This window comes from Fistularia commersonii, chromosome 26 (assembly GCF_037954325.1).
Source record: "Fistularia commersonii isolate RoL2024-O1a breed Wild chromosome 26, RoL_Fcom_v1.0, whole genome shotgun sequence".
In the NCBI taxonomy this organism is placed as follows: domain Eukaryota; kingdom Metazoa; phylum Chordata; class Actinopteri; order Syngnathiformes; family Fistulariidae; genus Fistularia; species Fistularia commersonii.
The window spans coordinates 9,702,112-9,723,261 of NC_141309.1; the positions used below are offsets into that span (position 1 = coordinate 9,702,112).

The window sequence follows — 21,150 nt, forward strand, 5'->3', positions numbered from 1 at the left end:
GCACTCAATAAAGTCAGAATTAAGTTCAGAACCCCCATATTTCGTGTGTGTGTGTGTGTGTGTGTGTGTGTGTGTGTGTCTGTGCGTGTGTGCGTGTGTGTGTGTGTGTGTGTGTGTGTGGTGGAATGGGTCTACTCGTGTGTCATGGGAAGTGTGCCTGCGAGAGACTGTCATTGATTGGTGTGATTTTCTTCAAATGTTGTGACAAGGGCAGGACATTTAGTGGGTGTGCAAAGTAAATGTCACTGTGATCAATGCTGAGCCGTAGGTGTTGCCTCTCATATGTGATTTTTGAGATCTATTGACATGTAATGTTCGAAATGGATATTGACAGCTATTACTCTTGCGGAAGGGAAAACAAGACACCTTAAAATTGACAAACAAACAGTGGCCCAAGAAACCTATGTCTTAAACCATCTGTGGGTGAAGAGCCGGCAAAAAAATTGATTACTATGAAATTAAGTGTTTTGTGTGAATATACAAATATAGGTACACAAAAATAATCATATTGTGGTTGATTTTTATAATAACAATAATAATAATAACAATTGCTATTACTATTAATAATAATAACAATCTATTCGTTTATAGTAAATGGTCTTTTGGACTATTATAACCACAATCATCACAATCATGGACAATTATAACCACATCAAATCAAGTCAGATTAAATTTAAATTATATCAGTCAAATAAAGAGATACTGTTCCTCCCCCATTTTCTATCTAATATTCTGTTTTCAATGACATGACAGGCTATGTTGCTGAAGAGATTCAGTTGTCATTGGCAATGAACTTTCACCTTATTGGCCGCCACCACCAGAGGGAACTGTCTTAACCAATTACACGCTCAGGTTTGAGCGCTACTCTGCAATCACCCAGGTAATGACTGGGTAAAGCTCCTCCCCCCTCTGGGTCTTGTCTTTCTACTGCTTCTATACATCATTTTACTGGTCTTGAACTTATTTCTGCATGCCCTAAGATAAATGTGGAGAATGAATATGGCACAGAGCTGAGGGGGCATGCTGTAATTGCCTTGCAGAGCGCTTAAAGTTTAAGAGAAGTTGAAGGTTAAAAGAGTGAACATAACCTTGTTTTTTAACAATATCATCCCAATTAATCATCATTTTGAGTGTTAATTGTAAATCATGTGCATTTTGTTGCAGTTTCTTATAAATATTTTCATCACTATGAATAGGCACTGGATAAATCAACATTGCTCTACAAAAATGCAGTGATGCTAGAGCTACAGTGTGTATGTGTGCTTGTGTGTGTATGTGTGTGCCATGTGTGTGTGCGTGCATGCGCACGCATATGTGCATGGCTATTGAAATTGTCCAACAGTATTGCATCCACTCAGAGGGAAAAGAGCTGGCAGACAAAAGGGATTGTTGGTTTAGAGAACTATTTTCAGTTATCCTTCTCAAGCTGAAGAGGAGCTACTCCACAAAAACACTTCAATTAGAGAGAGAAATGACCAGAGAGAGAGAGAGAGCGAGTTAGAGAGAGAGAGATGAGAAGATTAGACAAAAGAGGAGACAAACAGGCAACATGAATGGGAAAGAGATGGCGAACTCTCTCGCTCTTACTGACCTCCTCTCTCTGTCTGTCTGTTTGTCTGTCCATCTGTTTCTCTCACCTTGCTGCTGACCCTCTCCTGGTCAGAGCTGTTAAAAAGGGTGTTCATGTGGTGAGTGCTCTTATACACCTCTTAGATAGTTTTTGTTTCTGCCAGTGACACACACATACACACACAAACACACACACACATGCACACATGCGCGCGCGCGCACACACACACACACACACACAGAGTAATGCATGTTTGCATGTGCGCATGTATACACTCCCTCAGACAGACAGACACACACACACACACACACACACACACACACACACACACACACACACACACGCACACCATTTGCAAAATAGAAATACGCTATTGCCTGGCTCTTATCTGTATCAAAACGGAAAAAGAAAAATCTGTTTGCGAGCATTAAATACTTCAACCACATTTCCAAATGCTTAAAACCAAATGTCCGTTATCTGAATCAACAAATCCTATGTGAGAAAGAGGGAGAAAATGTTCAACAAACAGTCATAATATTTCCAATGTATTTCTCCTCTAGCTTTTTTTTTTTTTCTGTGAGACTGAATGATGAGCTATAAAAGGAGATCACGGTCCAAAGTTCTGTTCCGAGTGAAATACAAGCCAGAGAACCATTAGCCCCGCAGTCTTGCTGCTCCGGTCGATCAACGCGGTAATCCAAATCAACCATTCCTACTTTGTATGTAGAAAACTCTTGTCTTAAGCACACACAGACACACACAATTCCCCTACCCCATCCTCGATAATAGAGTGAAAAACTAGGCCTGTCCACTGTAGACCTAATTAAAAGTAAGAATTAATGGAGAATGCAGGATTCCGAGAGAGCAAGAAGAGATGGTGCTGGGGGGGGGGATTTGTTGGTTCAAATGAGTACTTCTTCTCTATTATTCAAATGAGGAGTCTGCATCTTTTTCTAAAAATGCACAGACAAATTTGGTGTCCTGCAAAAAGTAGACTTTAACTCTCTCTGAGGATTCTTGCAGATGATCATCTTTCAAGCCAAAATCACACGGTGACTTTATTCTTGGCTAGATTTATAACAGATTGGTGGTAAGCTACACTTTACAAGAAAAAGAGGTTAATGTCCAGTTGTGAGTGAATGAAGAGAGTATCATGTATAAAACATTACAGCTTTTGTCATGGTGCATATGTAAATAGAAATCAAAATATCAAACATGTCATTTTTAAGAGAATACATTTATTGGCTAGAATATGAATTATTTTGATCATGCATATACGTACTACAGAGGCTACATTCATGTTGTTTACCAAGTTTATACCTGTGACATCCGCTGCCATTAGTCCCTCAGCTCTGATGACTTTAATCTGCACAACGCCGACATCTTTCAGGTTGTGGAATGACCTCCACAGGCTCTGAAAGATAACAGGAACAGGGGTGAAAGGTCAAAGAAGATGCCAAATTAGCATTTACGAGAAAGGGAGGTCAATGTCTTGACATTTCATTAAGAAACGAAAAGGGTAAAAAATGTCCTCTAACAGTATTTCTTTGACAATGGAGAGCTGGCATTTAGTCAAGTCTAACAGAGGACAAATGACTTGATTAAATTTCACGGAAAAGCAAGTCTTGCACATTTCAAATGTATCCCAGCTTTCTATTTGTAAGACCAAAATGTAAATGACCTGATTTCCTTCCGGATGGAATATTAATGATAAGTGAATATTAAAGTTAACAGCGAAAAAATAGGGTATATGTGAAGAGAAAATAATTGGGGTGGGGGGGGGGAGAAACATGGAATAGGTTACAGAATAACGTATAATAAAGAGACTAGTGCAATGTACATTATAGCTCTACTTCATGTGAGAATGTACAACAAACTGGCTTGATTAACCTTGTTGTAATGTCCGTTTGCCAAGCGGTGGCTGCTGTGTTTTCAGTTAACGTTACCTTTGAAAAGAATTTAAGCCACAGTAGTCTGAGACCATTACAGCATTCGTCTTTTAAATAAAACATGTTAATTGGGTTTTATATATCAGTGATTGCCATCCTTTGGATCTGGATAATTTCACTGATAGAAATGGCAGTTGTTCACAATTTGTCCCTACAATGTTTTCTACTGTTATACTTTGAAAAAGGTGCTAAGAGGATGTACAAAATTTCTATTGTTATTATCAACAAGACCTAACACATATGTGAAAAATCTGAAATCTGAAATAAAAGAGTACGAGCAACATTTTTGGATGGAATAAGAGAAGTGTGGCAAAATGCCATGAATTATTATAGTCAAGAAATTTTTACATTTTATTTATTGAGAGGAATCATTGTTTCCATCTTCTATTTGTGTTTGCCTGCCTCATGGTAAGAGGAAGAAAGCTGGGCATAAATCAAATAAAATAAGATATTCCACAAGAAGAAACTATCCAGTGAGACAAAACCGCAAAGTTGATGTGAGTAAACACATGCTCAGTTTTTTGGTTTAAATCTTAGAGTGTTAAAGCTTAGAGTATAAAAAGTTAGCTCCCACTTAGAACACACAATCCGACTGGTTTTTACGATTTACGATTAAAATAACACCTCAGGACAGACTCTTGAGGACTGTATATGATATTAAGTAATTTAGTCAAAATGTGATCAATAAGGGAGGATCTGTGAACATTGGTAACTGTAATACTGTTCTTTTATCTATCAGGTCCAAATGTAGAATTACGTCAAACATTTCCTTGGTACCGGTACTTATTGTAGGTCACACAGTACTACAGACCATTTGCACTTTACCTGTTGATCCACCAGAGGGCTCTCTCAAAGTACAAAAATTAATTTTGATGCATTATTGGCCTATCCGTTAACTAAGTTAAACACTTAAAGTGTAGACCTAGACTGATCAGGGAATGAATTGATATTGGTTGGGGATCTATAATGAAAACAGCCAAAAATTCAACTTGCAAACTTACAAAATTCAATTTTTTTTGACTATTCTTTCTGAGTAATTTGACTATTCTGGAAAGTGACAGTCATTTCAGGAATAGCCACAACACACAGACCCAGACACAAGTACACAAGCACACATTCTATAGTTCACACCCAAATACTCAGGTGTAAACACATGCATAGAAAACCGACCAAATTGAGTAGCATGTCGGCATGTCTTAAAAGCAAAGTGGAAATGCACTTCACTTCAATTTATTTCTCTCTCTCTCTCTGGAAATAACCCCTTCCATCCCCACAGGAGTAATTATAATTTAAATCTCAGAGTCAGGCCAGGCTACAGACTTAATTCATTATTACCAACTCTGTCAGACTGCCTGTTTCCAGCGATATCATTGTCCAAAAGCTCTCTAAAGGAGATGAGAGGGGAGAGTGTGGGAAAGAAAAAGAGGGGAAAGACTGTGTGTTAAAGAGAGAAAAAAAGACGTACAGAGAGGGAGAGAGGAGGGAGCTCTCATTTTAAGGCATGATTTGTCTGAAGATACAGCTGCTTGTTGTGATTACTGGGGAGCAGCAAAAAAGAGAGACTTGGAGAGAAAACGAGTTGGAGAAAGGACACGGCAGTAGAGATACGGGTTAACTAATGGCCGGCGCGTTCAAGGGTCACTGTTTGCACATCCTGCCGACAATCAGACATCAGTACTACTCATGTTATATACAAACATGATATGTGACTTCACAGTATACACCGTCCATAGGTGTGAGGTACCGGCATAAAGCCTACACGCAGCATATAAACCATGTACGATTTTTCCCAAACAACATATATATATATATATATATATATATATATATATATATATATTCCTGTTTCTTTTTTTTGTAGCCTTGATCCATGACTCAGAAAACAAAACCATCCCCCACAAGGATTTGAATCCCCATCAGAAAGGGTAGCGAGCAAGAGATGGACAGATAGACAGAAGAGACAGGTAAAGAGAGGAGATGAAGGGAGGCAAAGACCAACCCCCACTCCCTCAATTTCCACATCCCCCCACACACGCTATGTGTTGCAGGGTGCATACGATGAAATCAAGAGGATACAGAGGCGATGAAAAGGAGGGAAGAACAGAGGATAGACAGAGGGACATAACAGGCTTTTATAACCCAAACCTTCACCCAGTGTGTGATTGACAGACACTGTCACTGTGACATATTCGTCTTCCCGCTTCTGCCACACAACACAGTCACAGACACGAATGAATCAGAGCCGCATAGGCATACGAATCGCTGTCATTTTTGCATCATGTCACTTTTCATCAGAGCTCCAAGTAACATTTCACACACACATATACACACAGACACAGACGCGCTCAGCATCTGCCCACCAGCCGTTCAGTTCAGGGGACATTTAATCAAATGACTGCTGATGCGGTGAGATATGAAACGCTAACAACTGCCTCCTCAATGGGCTGCTGTTTTTCTCTAGATCATTCCCTCTGCCACAATCGATAATACTACACAACTGTATACGGTATAAATTACTGGAAATATATACACTGAATCAGACATATTATTCAAAAAGGCGAAAAAGAAGCAGGCCTCCGACATATACCACATCATGCAACTCGCAGGCTTCAACATTGGCCACTACTTTCATGTAATTCATCTTTTTATGCGATTTATTGAACATCGAAACCAAAAGGCAAATATACTGTCCATGCAATATGTGCCACAAGACCCTCCATTGCTTGTTGCCATACAGGACAATAGATTTCACTTACACAGACTTTTGCGATGCAAACATACTGAGTTTTACATATGCCATATAATCAATGTTACATGAAAATACTATCTGTCTGTTTATAATCAGTTTAACTTAAAGTCTCAAGTAAGCTCTCCATTTGTCCAAACCTCTTGACCACTTTAATGACTTTCTGTGAAGGTTGTGTCCTTCATCCTCAACTCAGTGCAATGCATCAGAGAACGAGAGAGGTACTGCAGGTATGTGTGTGTGTGTGTGTGTGTGTGTGTGTGTGTGTGTGTGTGTGTGTGTGTGTGTGTGTGTGTGTGTGTGTGCATGCGTGCATGTGTCTATCCATGGGTGTGCCCATCCAGTTCAGTGTGAGTGTTTGCCACACAAACATGTGAGTGGGTATTGAAGTGCCACCACTTCAGCTGAGGTCACCATGTCCTCCTTCTCTCATCCACCCATCTTGTGGGCATCTCAGGCCCATTAAGAGCCATTAGTGTGTGTGCTCTTTTGCCATCATAATACATAAATCTCTGTCTCTCCTCTATCCTCCCGTCCCTCTCTACTCAGGGAAACAGCAATTAGTGATGAAGGAAAGGTTACTGTGAGCAATAGCACATCTAAGGCAATTGTCACTGAGTGTATTGCACCTTGTTGCATACAGCTATGCCACTATCTGCATTCAAAGTAGTGTAGCTATCCACACACATACTTGAAAGCAGCCACGATAGGTCCACAGAAGGGTGGATAGGCTGACCCGAAGACTTGACCCTTTACTAAATGAGAAAGGCATTGACAAGCATGATACTTATTTGAAAAAAAAATATATATATATATATATATATGTGTGTGTGTGTGTGTGTGTGTGTGTGTGTGCATGTGTGTGTGTATAGCGAGAGAGAGATAGCATAATGCAATGCAATGCCTTAGTACAATGCAACAAAGTAGAAGAGGGGTGTTGCATGCTCACATGTGCATATTTTTATGAGTGTGTGGGTACAAAAACCGCATGATGGAGAGAGACTGCTATGACAGTTCTAAGATTATTTAATGAGGTTGCCAACGATATTTGCATTATTATAATGTGTGTATAGATATCTGTTGTATATCTTTACATTCCAGCACAAAAGAACAGCGAGCCACAGTGCTGACAACAGCAATAAGCAGAAGGGTTTTTACTTTCTCCCTTGTCATTCTCATTTGTGAAAGGGATCAAGCCTATCCAGCGGTTGTCATGACAGTACGGTACTTGTATTGTTTCAACAATACCCCACCTTTTCCTAAAATTACTGTGACAAGTATGTGCTGTTTGCATTCATTTGTGTGTGGCTATTTGTGATTAGGACAAATTTATGTCAGACAGCTGATAAAGAGCCATTAAAAACAATTGCCAAAGCATAAGTATAATTTGAGGGGAGCGGCGTGGCGCAGGAGGTAGAGCAATTATCTTTGGAACTGAATATTCCTGGTTGGACTCCTAGTGTGTCTAAGTGCTGTTGAGCAAGACACCGAAGCCCTAACTGCTCCCCTGGTGCGGGTGGACACCATGCCTACTGCTCATGGTTCATCCATGATGGGTTAACTGCAGAGAACAAATTTCCCCACGGGGATTAATAAAGGATAAATTATTATTATTATTATTAAAATACACTCACACGCAGATACATAGATACACATCGGACAGATTTGTGGGTTTGAGCAGCACCATGATATTAGTAGAGGTACTTGATCTTATACATTTTCTCTGAAAGAGTACATCTTTATTAAATTACCAAAATGAAAGAGCACCGGTCTGGAGAAATATGTTAATAAGGTAAAGCCCATTCAACTCTTCAACCCGACCACACTCAAACCCTCACTACTGGCACTTTCCTCCACCCTGTATTTTTACATCCCTTCATCTAACAGGAGGGCCAGAGTGACAGTGGACAAAGAGCTGATGCTGCTTGAGAGCGCCACCGAGATGGGAAGAGCTGGTGAGAAAAACAGGTAGGAAAAAGGTAGGCGAAGGAAAATGTCTCGCCTTCAGCCGAGCAGAAAAACAAGGTCTGCGCGAGTTGCGAGAGAGGTGAAATAGCTTTTTCTTTTCATTTTACACGCATTCCCTTCCAGGGCAACCCTCACCCCTTACCTCTCGCCCCCTATTACACACACAAACAGACACACACTCCCTGCTTTCATTTTGTGACTGTTAAGAGCCGCTGTGTGTGTGTGTCGGTCCTAGAGCTCCCCCCTCTGATTAGAGGTGGTTGCTGCAGCCCGTAGGGGAGTGGGCTACCTCCCATGGCTAGCCAGAAAGGCACCATCAAGGTTATATAGGTTGTGACACCTGTGTTCAACAGGACATACTAACCACACTGGGGGCTATACACAAAAATACACCTCACCCTGGAGATGTATTGTTGACTGATATTAGAGCACAGCCTGTAATCCCACTGATTCTAACAAAGACCAACAGCTATTTGTTGTAGAGTATGTCAACAAAAAAACTCACAGTTTAGATTCACACACAAGGACGGATAAAGGTTCGACACATATCTGCCCTCCAAGAATACCCTGCAAAAGTGCAGTGTTGCTAATAAAAATACATCACAATGTAGCTTAGCTGTGCAGTCTTATATTGAAGTGGGAGCAGTAAGTCAAATAACAGTATGTATTGTGTCATATGATCAATCAAATATGACCAATACTTGGTATTTAGCATGAAGAGCATAATTTCCCACTGCTTTTTAAGAAGACCTCAAAGGGCTCTGTCTTTGAGATTTGTACGTCTGCCTCCAATGCGTTGCATCTTTGAGCAAACGAGAGAAGACAGAGTTTGAAGGGTTAACAAGGATAAGACAAAGACATAGGCTGAAACCATTGTGTTAAAAAGAGGGCCTCAAGAGCAGATGGGGCCTACAGGCCCCCCTCACTCGCTCTGTTTGACTCTCTCTCTTTTTTTTTCAACCAGTGGCAACTGGTTAATATGCCAAGAAATTTTATATCCAAATGAGTGACCCCACATGAATTAATCATAAATGTACATCACAAACTAATCTCAGCATGATATTGATGTGATGATCACAGTGCTGGCACAATAAATCATTGCAGAACAAACAAACCAGCAAGCACTTTTTTTTCCCAAAACACCCCATCTTACTGCTGCTTGTAATAAAATTGTGATTTACTTTGTGTTATAAAGACCTCACTTTGCATTTTTCTCCTCTTGCCTCTGTACACCTTATTATGTCTGATTCACTCACAACTTTAAAATCTTGCTTGATGGATATTCAATAAATTTGCCTCTGAAATGGAAATAAAACGATGGCAAAAAATACAAATGACTAGAACAGATTGAATTTGACTGAACCAGGATTTTAAAACAACTGGAGACTTGGAACATCATGAAGTTACTTTAAGAAATGTCAAGCAGGCTCATGACACTCAACATTCTGTTGGTTAACCTGAACAATGCTTACTCTTTTCATAGAGTCATCAAATCAGGTCACATTAAGTAATTCGATATGCTTATAGAATTCACATGCATAAGAGAATAAAAGGTTAGTGCGTCACCATGCATGTTTGTTGTTCATGTTTTTCCTCAAACATACTGAGCGCAGGAAAAGCGGAAGAAGATGGATGGATGGATATTAACTAATTTTACTTGACCTTAACATAATTCATTCATGTAAACTGGAGTAACTTCTTCAATCATACCAACTCACATATCTCTGCTTTATCTGGTGTCTCTCATGCGGATCATCCAGCATGTTGACTGACAGGTCTGAGATGGAGACGGCAGCTGATGCTGTGAGTGTAACCAGCAGAACCAGCAAACCTTCCCCTTCTTCCAGCTGCAGCTCCAACTTGTGTGTGTGTTCTTTACTGAGCAGGGATAGGTCGATGGTACACCTAGATCAGATACACACATAAGAATAATGGGGAATGGCAGAGTTATTATTAGCAGTTCTGCAAAGAGTTCAACTGAGAAGAGTTTAGCCGAAGCTGATATAAGTCTACTGTTTAAAAAGGAATTATTTTTTTGTTTAATATTTTGCCAAATTCTTAATAAGCCTTGAAAAAATAAGAGGTTCACCAGCAGCTGTTACTCGAATTGACTCAAACAGTTTAATGCTGAAGTGCCTTTGTCTGACGTTAAAAAAAGGCCAGGAAATGGCCAAATATTCATAATGGTTTCCACTAACTGAGGAAGTCTATATTATGGTAATTCATAGTGTGTAATTAACTAGGGGTTACCATGAAATGAGACTCAGAATAACAGATAACAGATAATGACAGGAGGGGTTATTATGCAATATTACAATGTAACACCTTGACGACTGAATGGGCAAACAAAGCCAATGAGTAAAAAATAGGCCGTTACAATTTATAATTTGTACTGTTTTAGTGATGCAAAAACATGTAGCATCCATTAGGGAGATAACTAACAACTTATCTTATTCTTCAGGCAGATAAGCCTCCCTTTACATTGCTCATTTTTACAAATATAGTATTTCTTAAATCCAAATGGCTCTCATTTTAATATTTTTAAGTTACTCATTGAAAGATATGTGCATCATATGTTCATATAAATATGGTGTAATTGCTGCTATCATCTTGGTGTAGCTACAGTAAAAAAATGGTAATACTTTGTGTGTGTGTTTTAACTTTCTGTACTGTATGTGAAATATTGAAATGTACGGAGGTGGCAGTGTTGTAACCTCAGACTAACCCTTCTGTGAAAACAAAATAATGGTGGATCTTGAACAGAAAACAAACAGTTATTATAGAGAGATACAAAACAAGACGCCCCCATCTCCATCCCGACAGCTGCACACCTTCCCATGAAGTCGTCTTTCTTTCCAGCATCCTTGTCCCAAACTGTAATGTCAACATAGCCTCCCTGCTCCTCGTACATGTGGAAGTCAAACTGCTCTCTCCATTGAGGATTCAGAGTTTTGGGGATTGTCTGAGAGGACAACAGAAGTAAATGAACTTAATTTTTTCTATCGTATATGAAATTATGCAGATGCATGCAATACATTATAGTCAAAAGTAGACAACCGCTATTTAAGTCAAAGTGAAAATTCCACAAAATTGTACAGTGTGATTTCTTCCCGTGGTTGCGCACATTGTATTTCTGGCTGAGAAACAGAGAAAACAAATTAGACAGCAAGGACTTGCTGTTTCCAGAAGTAGTCTGGGGATTATCAGGATGTACCGAGAGATTTTTTCTTGTTTATTGAACACTTAATAAAAGAAGCAAAAAGTCCTATCCTTTTGGCTGTTCCGCTGAGAATAAAAATAAAGAAAATGTTCTCAGATGACGGTTGCATTACCTTGCTCTTGTACTTTTGGTGACCCATCCGGAATTTGACATAAGGGTCACTGAAGCCATTGGCATCCATAGGCTGGAGGCATCGACCTTCTATCAGGCTGATGCTGACGATACCTCGCCACAGCTGTGCCTTTCTGTGCACATCCGATAGTCGCATGCTCTGATACTGCAGGAAGTACACACAATTTGAACAAACATTTACACACAGAAGAATGTGCATGTTTACACACACACGCAGGCACACGCAAACACTTTGTGAACAGAAATAACACGGAAAGATAGAAATGAGCAGGCAAAACACACATGATTGTACATGAATATCAAATGAAATACTCAAAAGCCCTTGGGTCTGAGCTCACTTGTCATATTTCAGTTATTTAATTATTGTCATGTTTCTAAAAACCATGAATGATTTCTGGAAGACTAAGACAGCGTTGCTGTCGGATAGTTTCAGAAGAATATTTACTCTTATTTGTAATATCTTATTTGTATATGTAATTTTCAACTTTGGCATCTTTGCCAAGTGTCGGAACCAAAACGTACGCTGCTTCATTTACTTTCTTTGTAGAGAAAGAATTAATATTATTAGCATTTGGGAAGCAAGTGAGGCTGTGGAACTCAGCCAATTTAAAGTTCAGAAGTCTTTTATAAATTGACAGCATTGCAAACTTAAACGGATGATGTTAAAGTCTGCATTTTTAAACATTTTTTGAACATTTTTGCAACACTTACTTGCCTATTTAACCTCACTTTGAATCGTGTCAGTATCCCTCACTAAAACAGAAAGCAGAATATTTATTTGTCAAACAATTCCACCCCACTCTCTCTCATTCTCTATCCTGCCTTCTTATTATGGAGAATTTATTAGCATAGCTTTTGTTTTGGAGATGAATTTCATTAAACTCTGAACAAACTCTGCCTCACAAGTGGAGGCCTTTGATCTGGAGAGTGAGCCTCTTAATTTTCATCCTCCAGACATTAAACAATGCAAATGGCTCAGTTGCAATACAGCCAACCTCCCGTGCAGCTATTTTCACAGCTATCAATTCCTCCTGTTCACCTCATGCTATTGCATTGTATGGTAATGATACAAGGTTGCTTTATGTTCTTTTATGGTGCCATTTCAATTTTTCTGCATAGTCTCTGAAAAAAAAAAAAAAAAACACGCGCTTGTTTGGATTGGGAGTCCATAATACTCTGCCAGAGCACAGCAGGATAGAGATCATGCACATTGATGTTCAGGGGATGAAAATCTCAAAACAGATTTAGTTTAAGAACTAAAACATGGTTCAACTTTTGTCACCCCTTTAGAGGGAGAAATGCATTTCAAGTGCCCAAAAAAGATTTTTGCCTTGTGGTAAAATTAGAGAGAACTGGATTTAACATGACCGTGACTTATAATTATTATTTCTAACTACCTCTTGAATATTTTTTTTCCTGCTGTGGATCTAATACTCATACATGCTTCATTAAAAAGAAATGGCTGTATAAAAATAACCGTGTACCGTTCGCAGCTGAGCATGGAGACGGGGAGGTGGGGAGCAACTCAGGAGCAGTGTCTGTCTTGGTAGGGTACCACAGTCGCTACTTAGTATTTGAGAGTTAATTCCCGAGTCACAAGTGGGGTGGCCCAGTTAGGAAGCTTCAAAGACTTGGTTTGGGAAAGCGCAATATGGGAGGATGTCTGCCCAGCTCCAACCAACCAGGCATACTTTAAGTGTCTATCTGTGTCTCTTTGCAGTTATCATTGGCTCAACTACTAGTGGAGCAGAAAGAGGACCCTTTGAATACTTTAAGGGTTTAAGTGGTTTAAAAATTTTGGAGATTAGCTAGAATCAAAGCAATGGCTTGACAATTGTTTGGTGTCAAGAGAATGACTTCAATGTAATTTGAAATTTAAATTCAAATTCAAATGTACTTATGTAAGGAAAATGTTCAAAATCTATTTTGAATAACTCCATGAGCTGATGAGTAGCAGCTTCTCAATCACCCTTTATTCCTTTCAACCTGGCAGGTGACAAGAATCATGAAAAAGTAACGATGTAGATGTAGCTGTAGCTGTAGCTGTAGCTGTAGCTAGGTATTAGACCGCCTTATAATTCTTATAATTCAACAGACATTTTCATTGTGCAGTGGATTTCATGAACAGAACAACTCTCAAAGCATTAAAAGCTGATCTGGAGCTTTATTTTCTCACAAAGCAGCTGCAATATACTGTGCAGATCAGGTGGAAGAATGTGAATATGCAGTACTATTGGGTAGAAGCAATGGATTAACAAAAAGATGTGAGAAGGCAAAGCTGGCATTTACATGTTTCTCATTAAGACTGGTGATATCAAAAATAAGAAAAAGAAGAGGAAAAAAAGGTTTAGAACATTTGCTAATAAAATGATAATTTGGTTGTGCAAGCTATTGAAGCTATAATCATCTAAATGCCAACCCAAAGACACTTCAAGAGTAACATACTGATAAACTGACTTTATTATTAAAGTTTTGATTTGTTCCTTGAACCTGTATTATGCTTATGGCTGAAGTTCAGCTTCTGTGCTATTCAGAAAAGAGGGGTATACAACCTCAGGTGATCTCAAAACTGATGATGCTGCTTTTGGAGGATAACGCTGCTCATTGGGGAATTAAAAACTCCAGGTGCTTTTTATGGAGGGATGGAGCTTGAAATCCAGAGCTATTGATGTGAAGATAGCAGAGATGGATGCTTGTGGAAAATGACAGACAGATACTAATAGCAAGAAAATGAATCCCATTTAAACTGAAGATGTGAGGAATATGAACATTTTTCATAGTTCTATCTTGTTAACCCAAGCATGAAATGGTAATGGAAATGATTCCTGATGCCTCACTGTATTGAATTGTATTGTGTCATATTGTATTTTATATTGGGTTGACCTGACTCACCGGAAAATCAAGCTGGTCCAGGTTTCAGCTCACATGGGCCCTGAAACTACTGTTTGATTTTCACATAGTTCAAGTTTCAAAACACAATGTTGTTCATGGTATGTATTGCTCTGTCATGGTCAGTGATATGTTATTCACCACTTGATGACAATATTGATGCTGTTCCTTGTTGTATACTATCTATTTATAATTTGTAGCTCTCTTGTATTGGGCCCACATTTGAATAAGTAAAGGAAGCTGTAGATTGTTTATTTTACTCCAGATGGAGGCTGACATTGTTTTACACATCCATTGTTAACAGATCTAAATGTTATATGACCCAAAGAGAGTGAATGGAGTTTCTCTATAAAGGTCCCATTTTTTTTTTCCAAAACAAAATGCATGACAAGGAAATTGACAATATCTAGAATGGTATCAATTCTGTGAACTCTGACCTTGGTTTCTGTATTCACCTCTTCCAGCTGTTGAGAATTATTCAGAATAATAGCAACTTTGAATTTTACCAAATAAACTTCCTGGAGACTCTCCTCTGGGGAATATCACATTTGTATAATTCCCTTTAAATGAATGATCAATCATTTGTGTATCATTTTATTTTACTCTATGAGAACAAAAGCTACAGACATAAGCATCACTTATATTTTTGGGACGAGGGGTGGTTAAGCTGTATTTGGGATTGGATTCCAGAGCCGCAGTGTGATTTATAATGGCTGCCAACATTGCTATCATTAAGTAAGTGAGCTTCAAATAATTTAATGTCAGCCATAGGTGAATACGTATTAAAAAAAGGAAAGGATAAAGTATCCAGCTAAACATTAATGGCATGAATTCCTGTGAATAGGGAGACAGAAATTGTATAAAATAAGTATAAGGAAAATAATGTTGTGTATTTAGAAGGCCAGAATTAAAGGGTAGGAGCTTACATTTACACTGTTACAAGTTTTATTTTAAAGTTAAAGAAAAATATGGTGGGAAAATTTCCTAATTAATGCTAGCTTTGTCACTAACTGGAGTTCTTGCCCTGCTTCGGTTTGGTTTGGAATTTTTGTTCTGCCAGGAGTACCAGCTGAAATAAGTTTACAATGAAAACTAAAAAGTTGATTTAAAAAACTATAAAAAAAACTGATCATACAGGGGAAAATGGTATAGGAAACTGAAGGGCCAGAGACACTCCATCCACAAACCAGGGCATCACTGAAAAGTATAGGAGGGGTGATGTGCAGTGTGGCTGGTAGCAGGGTTATAGTACAGTTAGAATTTTTTTAGGATGGAGGGTTACATGCTGTTTTAGTTTACCTTACTAGATCGTTTCCAGTTCCTTCTCAAAAGCATGGTCTGAAAATGAGACAAAGCGGTTACAGAGCACCCTCATGGTCTCCCACTTGCTGCAGAGGTTAACTGGCATGCAGAATAAAAAATGTTAGCCATACCCTGGTGCAGGGGTTTGGGGTGAGGGATGGGGTGGAAGCTAGATAAGGTAGTGCTATCCTTCATGCAAGTCATGTTAAGCCTGCAAAAAATGTGTTTACGTGCTGTTGTTCATCATAAGGCCTTGCCTTATGAGGTATTTTCATACACACACATGCATTCTACTGCTAAGTATGTTGTATATATATACATACAGGCTAGCTGCAGAGTATGTCTCTCATACTGTTGAATTAGCATTTTTGAACAACACTGATTCTAAAAATGTGACTGTAAATAAAATGCGTGTACAACTGAATGCAATGATTTGCTAATCTTTTTTGTAAACAATACAAAGTTGACCTGCTAGACACTAGTTTTAATCAACTTAATCAACTTCATTTACTATATACATCACTTTTTTTTTTAAGTTAGGATTTATGGGATTTAAAGCATCTGATTAGGACAGTACACAGGGTTAGATGTGAATTGGTGAAAGGAAATAGAATCATGATTTGATGTTATAGAGCCTCCTCAAAACACTCAGTCATTCATAAGCTTGTATTGGGAGATCTGACACCTTCAGAAAACAATTGGAGGTCAAATAGACGAGCAAACTAACAATAATGTTGCTCTACATGCTTTTGTGAGAAATTGGGGTGTTTCACCATATACTAAATAAAAAAATGATTCAGAATCTCAACAAATCTTCGAAAGTTCAATCACTTAAGTGGAAATGGGTTGGAATTATTCCCTTGTCAAGAGATATTATTATATGGGCTCGGTAATAATTTTGTGCAACTCGAAATTCTACCCTTCAAGGCACATGGCACAGGAAACACTGATGGCATCTTTGAGCTGTCACTTTTCTGAGATGGACTCATGCAAAATGGTAAACTATGCAGTCTGATTAGTGCACTTTACAGATTTATCTAGAAATCATGGACCTCATTGGCGAGGGTACAAAGAAAAATCCATGTTGGCAAAGTTGGTATCTAGGATGGGGGTGAATTTGTACCCATTGCAGAGGCAATTTGTAGTTCTGTTAAAGCAACATTGATTCTGAGAGGTACATACTCGAATTGAGATGACATCTTTTCCAGGAATGTCTGCTATTTTTTCAACAAAACACCATCAGGTCACATTCCCAAAGATGTTAAGGATGAGAGGCTTCATATTAAGAGTGCAGGTACAACTCTAGCTTCCTGCAGTCTAGCTGCCCCCCCATAGAAAATATGTGGAGGGCATTATTTCACAAATATTTATAGCAACTGAGACCTTTATCTATCAGTCATTATTCATCATTTGCCAAATAAATTACTCATTTGGAGAAAACATTCACAGAGTTTTTTGTGCTCAGTTGAATGTGTTCAAACAGAAGGTGCTGTAACACATATGCCTGCAATAACTTTTTTGAAACATGTTGCATAAATTGAATTCAGCAGAGGCACGTTGTTGCAAAAAAATATATCAGTTTGAACAAGTTGTTCTTGTACTATGTCCAATTGATTGGAGAGTAGAGATGTTTAGTAAATTATTGCATTCAGGTTTGATTTACATTTTTTTCAAGTGTCACAACTTTTTTAGAATTAGGGTTGTAGTTTAATTTGTTAAAAGAAAAACTACTTACTAGAACTGCTTACTAGAAGTAGAGCATTTTTATCAAGTGAAAACAATATGTAATATATCCTTACTTTTGTATTTCACTTATTCTTGCAATTTCTGTGTTTCCCAAATATCAATTCACATCATGTGTAGAACTCAGGGGATTAGTATAAAAGTTTATCTTAAACTTCCTGGACCAGTAGATGGCAACAGAGAGTTTCATCCAAAATGCACTCCTATAACCTTGTACTCGTTTTCTTCACAGTTGGAGAAATCCAAAATGATGCTTAACCTAAATAGAGTTTATTTGTTCAGTCAAATGTGCACTCTCTGAACTACAGAACTAAATAAGCAGCAGAATTATGACATCAGATCAAAAGGAATAAAATATATCCCCCATGACTCTGCCTTGTTCTGGATCAAGCATGCAGGGGTCCAATTAACCAAACAAATAATTGAACAGCAACTCTGAAACACTGAGCGCATCCGCAGAGGCATGAGCAAACATAATTAGAGAAGAGAATGCGGTGCTCTTTCAACATGGACATTTTACATAGAACATATTAATTACACTTGTCTTTATGCATATGTTTTTGGTGATTTGAAAACTTTCCAAAGACTGAGAATGAATGAAGCCAGACCATCCCACTTTGTTGCAGCCAGCTTCACTTTTAGGATCCCCATATAACGGATCAGTGCCATAATATGATAAAGTATCTCCTAAAACGTATATCAATTTCTGTTTATGACTTATATTTATCTACTCTGTGTACTGAGGGAGGCATGTAGCGCCGGAGCAAATAAAATACGAGGAAAGATGCCTCTGAGAAGTTTAAATACAGAGGCAGAGAAAGATGCACAAGATTTTTCAGTTTTCTTACAGCATCCCTCAAGTCCCCTTCTCGTGGTGAGAGAGTGACAGCCAGCTCAAGGCTGCCCAGGTTATCCTCCGGGTATTGGGGATCCTTAAGATCCAATATCACATCCAGTGCCCTGCAAGAAAGTACAGTCAGTATGTAATAAAGTCCATCTGTAAACACTTACATGAATATCATGCAATAACACCAAAGGACTCCGCAGAAAATAATTACATGATTTGTAGACATGAAAAGCCACCTAAATTTAACTTAAGGTGTTCATTTCAAATTTGGACTTTGTTATAAGTTTTTTAAGTGAAAAAAATAGACTTTGACCCTACATGTAAATGTGTGTGGCATATGGAAAAAATTAATATCATAACAGTTTATCTAGAAATTTCCATGTCATCTCTCCCTGATTTGATGAAACCTTATTCTTCCGAACCCTGGTGCTCTAAGTTAAGCAGGGCTCTGTGTTACTAACCTCCCATCACAGCTACATAAGGCCTTTTTTTCATTGTGACCCCTTCCTTGGGAATGCCTGTCTTGCATAACATATTCTGATTTTAAATCCACCTTAACCATATAAAACCACTTTTCTGAGATCACCTAACACTTTGTATTCTTTGCTATTATCCTCGAGGGGGGGCAGTTTGTGTCTCAACATATCTTTTCAAACAAACAATTATGTTTAGAATTTTCTGCAGTTGTTAATAAAACTGCAATCTTCCCAATGAGTGCTGCAAATCTCAGAATGTACCTTTTTTTTTTTATCCATCAGATTTCTCTCTCTCTCTCTCTCTCTCTCTCTCTCTATTTGATTCAGATCTTTTTGATATATTTGCATTTCAAAACATCCAACTGAAAGTATTAGAAGTTTGCAAGGTGTATTATTTATATACAGGTCTTTTATACAGTTGTTTTCTTTCGCTGGTCTTTGTCATCTTGTTAAAGTTTATGTTTACTAATAATTTCTACATTTTTGTTGTGTTGTTTTAGGGGATTTCTCCTTTGGGCTAAAATATTTGCCCTCTTCCTAATGTTATACTTTGTACAATCATGGCATGATGTTGTTTTTATATCACTTTTCACAAAATATCATAGTCGGAGTAAAAAATATAAACAACATCCATGGAGAGCCCTTCATGTAATGGATTTATGTAATATAAGACAATAAATTCATCACATATCAAAACAAAAACAATTGTCTGATTCTAAATCACACCTCATATATCTTTTATTACGATTATTACAATTATTTACATTGCTCTAAAATAATCGGGAAGATTTAAATTTGGTTTCTAAAGAGTGATGCAAGAGAGAAGTAACTGGTTAATTTTCCAGAGAAGAAAAGTCCCATAAACCCAGCTCATTTATCGCCTTCAGAAAATATGTTTTGTCTCATTATGCACCTGCGCAGAACTATGAGGAGAGATGTTGGTAGAAGGGGAAGGATAATGGATGGATAAAACAAAGTAAAACAAAGACAGAAACCTCTGATGCTCCAGTGACTCCAAGTAGAGATACGCTGAGCCCATGAAATCATCTTGTAGTCCAAAGTCATAGTCGAAAACCTGAGGACTCAACAGAGATTCATATCATGTACCCTGATATTGTTTCTATACCATCTATTCAGAGCTAGCTTTCAGGATAATGTGCGATGGACTATGTTAAGATGTTACCTTGACATAAAGTGGGTCCCTCAGGGTTTCGACCAAAAGGCTTACTCTCTCATCCCACACAGGGTTAAGGTTCTTATGGATGGTTTTACTCCTAAAAACCTCCTTCCCCGCAATCTTAAACTTCACATATGGATCGCTCGTTCCTGGAAGAAAAATACCAGACACAGAGAAAAGCAGTAAAAGACACTAAAGGGTGTACAAAGGGTATCTGAGGATCTTTGCAGAAAAAATATAGCAATATAGTCTATAAGCAAGGAGATCATCTTCTCCATATCATGTAATGTAACATTGTTTCATTTATATCCGGACTGATATTACCATTACATCAAACCCATCTTTCTTTTTCCTCATCAATAGCTTTGCACCCCAAGACCAAAAAATAATTTATGATATAATAATGACTTAAAGAGCTCTGCAGGATTACATAATATATACAGGTATGTGATTGTCCCATGCACCATTGCTTTACAAGCAATAGATGGCGCTGTTGACTTATATTTGTTTTCTTATCATACTGAAACTTGTGTGCAGCAAAACAGCTAAACAGCACACACACACGCACACACACACACACACACACACGCACACACACACACACACACACACACACACACACACACACACACACACACACACACACACACACACACTCATGAGGCTCACAGCGTCATGGTACTTTGCGTATACTGAGAAATTACCATTGATCATCATCTGCATGTTCATGTTGGTTTCATATCCAGAAAATTGAGCAAGTGGAATGTAAATTGGACTAATTATGGACATTTTCCACTTACAGACATTTGCATGCACAACAGGAAAGATAATTGTCGACAGGAATATTTTAGAAAGGGTGTTACTCAAATCCAACTTATTGTCTTCAACTGATGTTTAATGTATGTGACATATAATAGTGAGACAGAGCAGATGGGCTGACTCATAGATTTTATCAATATTTAATTTTGCTCTGCAGTTTGTTTGTTCTACAAATTCTAATACTTGGGGAATTATTTTCTTTCTAATGTCAATTTTGCCAGAAACCCTCTTTTCAATAACACAAGTCCATATTTCTTTACAAATATCAACATACTAACTCAAATATTTAATCACTTATCGAATCTGTATCAC

General features: G+C 38.2%; 1 protein-coding gene across 4 annotated transcripts in view; it reads right to left on the minus strand.

The window, feature by feature from the left end:
• The window catches only part of mctp1a (multiple C2 domains, transmembrane 1a), a 119,239-nt gene that overhangs the window by 50,075 nt on the left and 48,014 nt on the right, over positions 1-21,150 (minus strand). For all 4 annotated transcript variants that reach the window (XM_086173466.1, XM_086173465.1, XM_086173468.1 and 1 more), the window contains exons 3-10: positions 20,026-20,168; positions 19,838-19,917; positions 18,368-18,479; positions 15,774-15,812; positions 11,566-11,730; positions 11,065-11,195; positions 9,952-10,138; positions 2,891-2,984 (exon numbers count right to left, since the gene is read on the minus strand). In XM_086173466.1, coding sequence (XP_086029592.1) covers positions 2,891-2,984; positions 9,952-10,138; positions 11,065-11,195; positions 11,566-11,730; positions 15,774-15,812; positions 18,368-18,479; positions 19,838-19,917; positions 20,026-20,168 — 951 coding nt within the window. The remainder of the gene's footprint in view (positions 1-2,890; positions 2,985-9,951; positions 10,139-11,064; positions 11,196-11,565; positions 11,731-15,773; positions 15,813-18,367; positions 18,480-19,837; positions 19,918-20,025; positions 20,169-21,150) is intronic.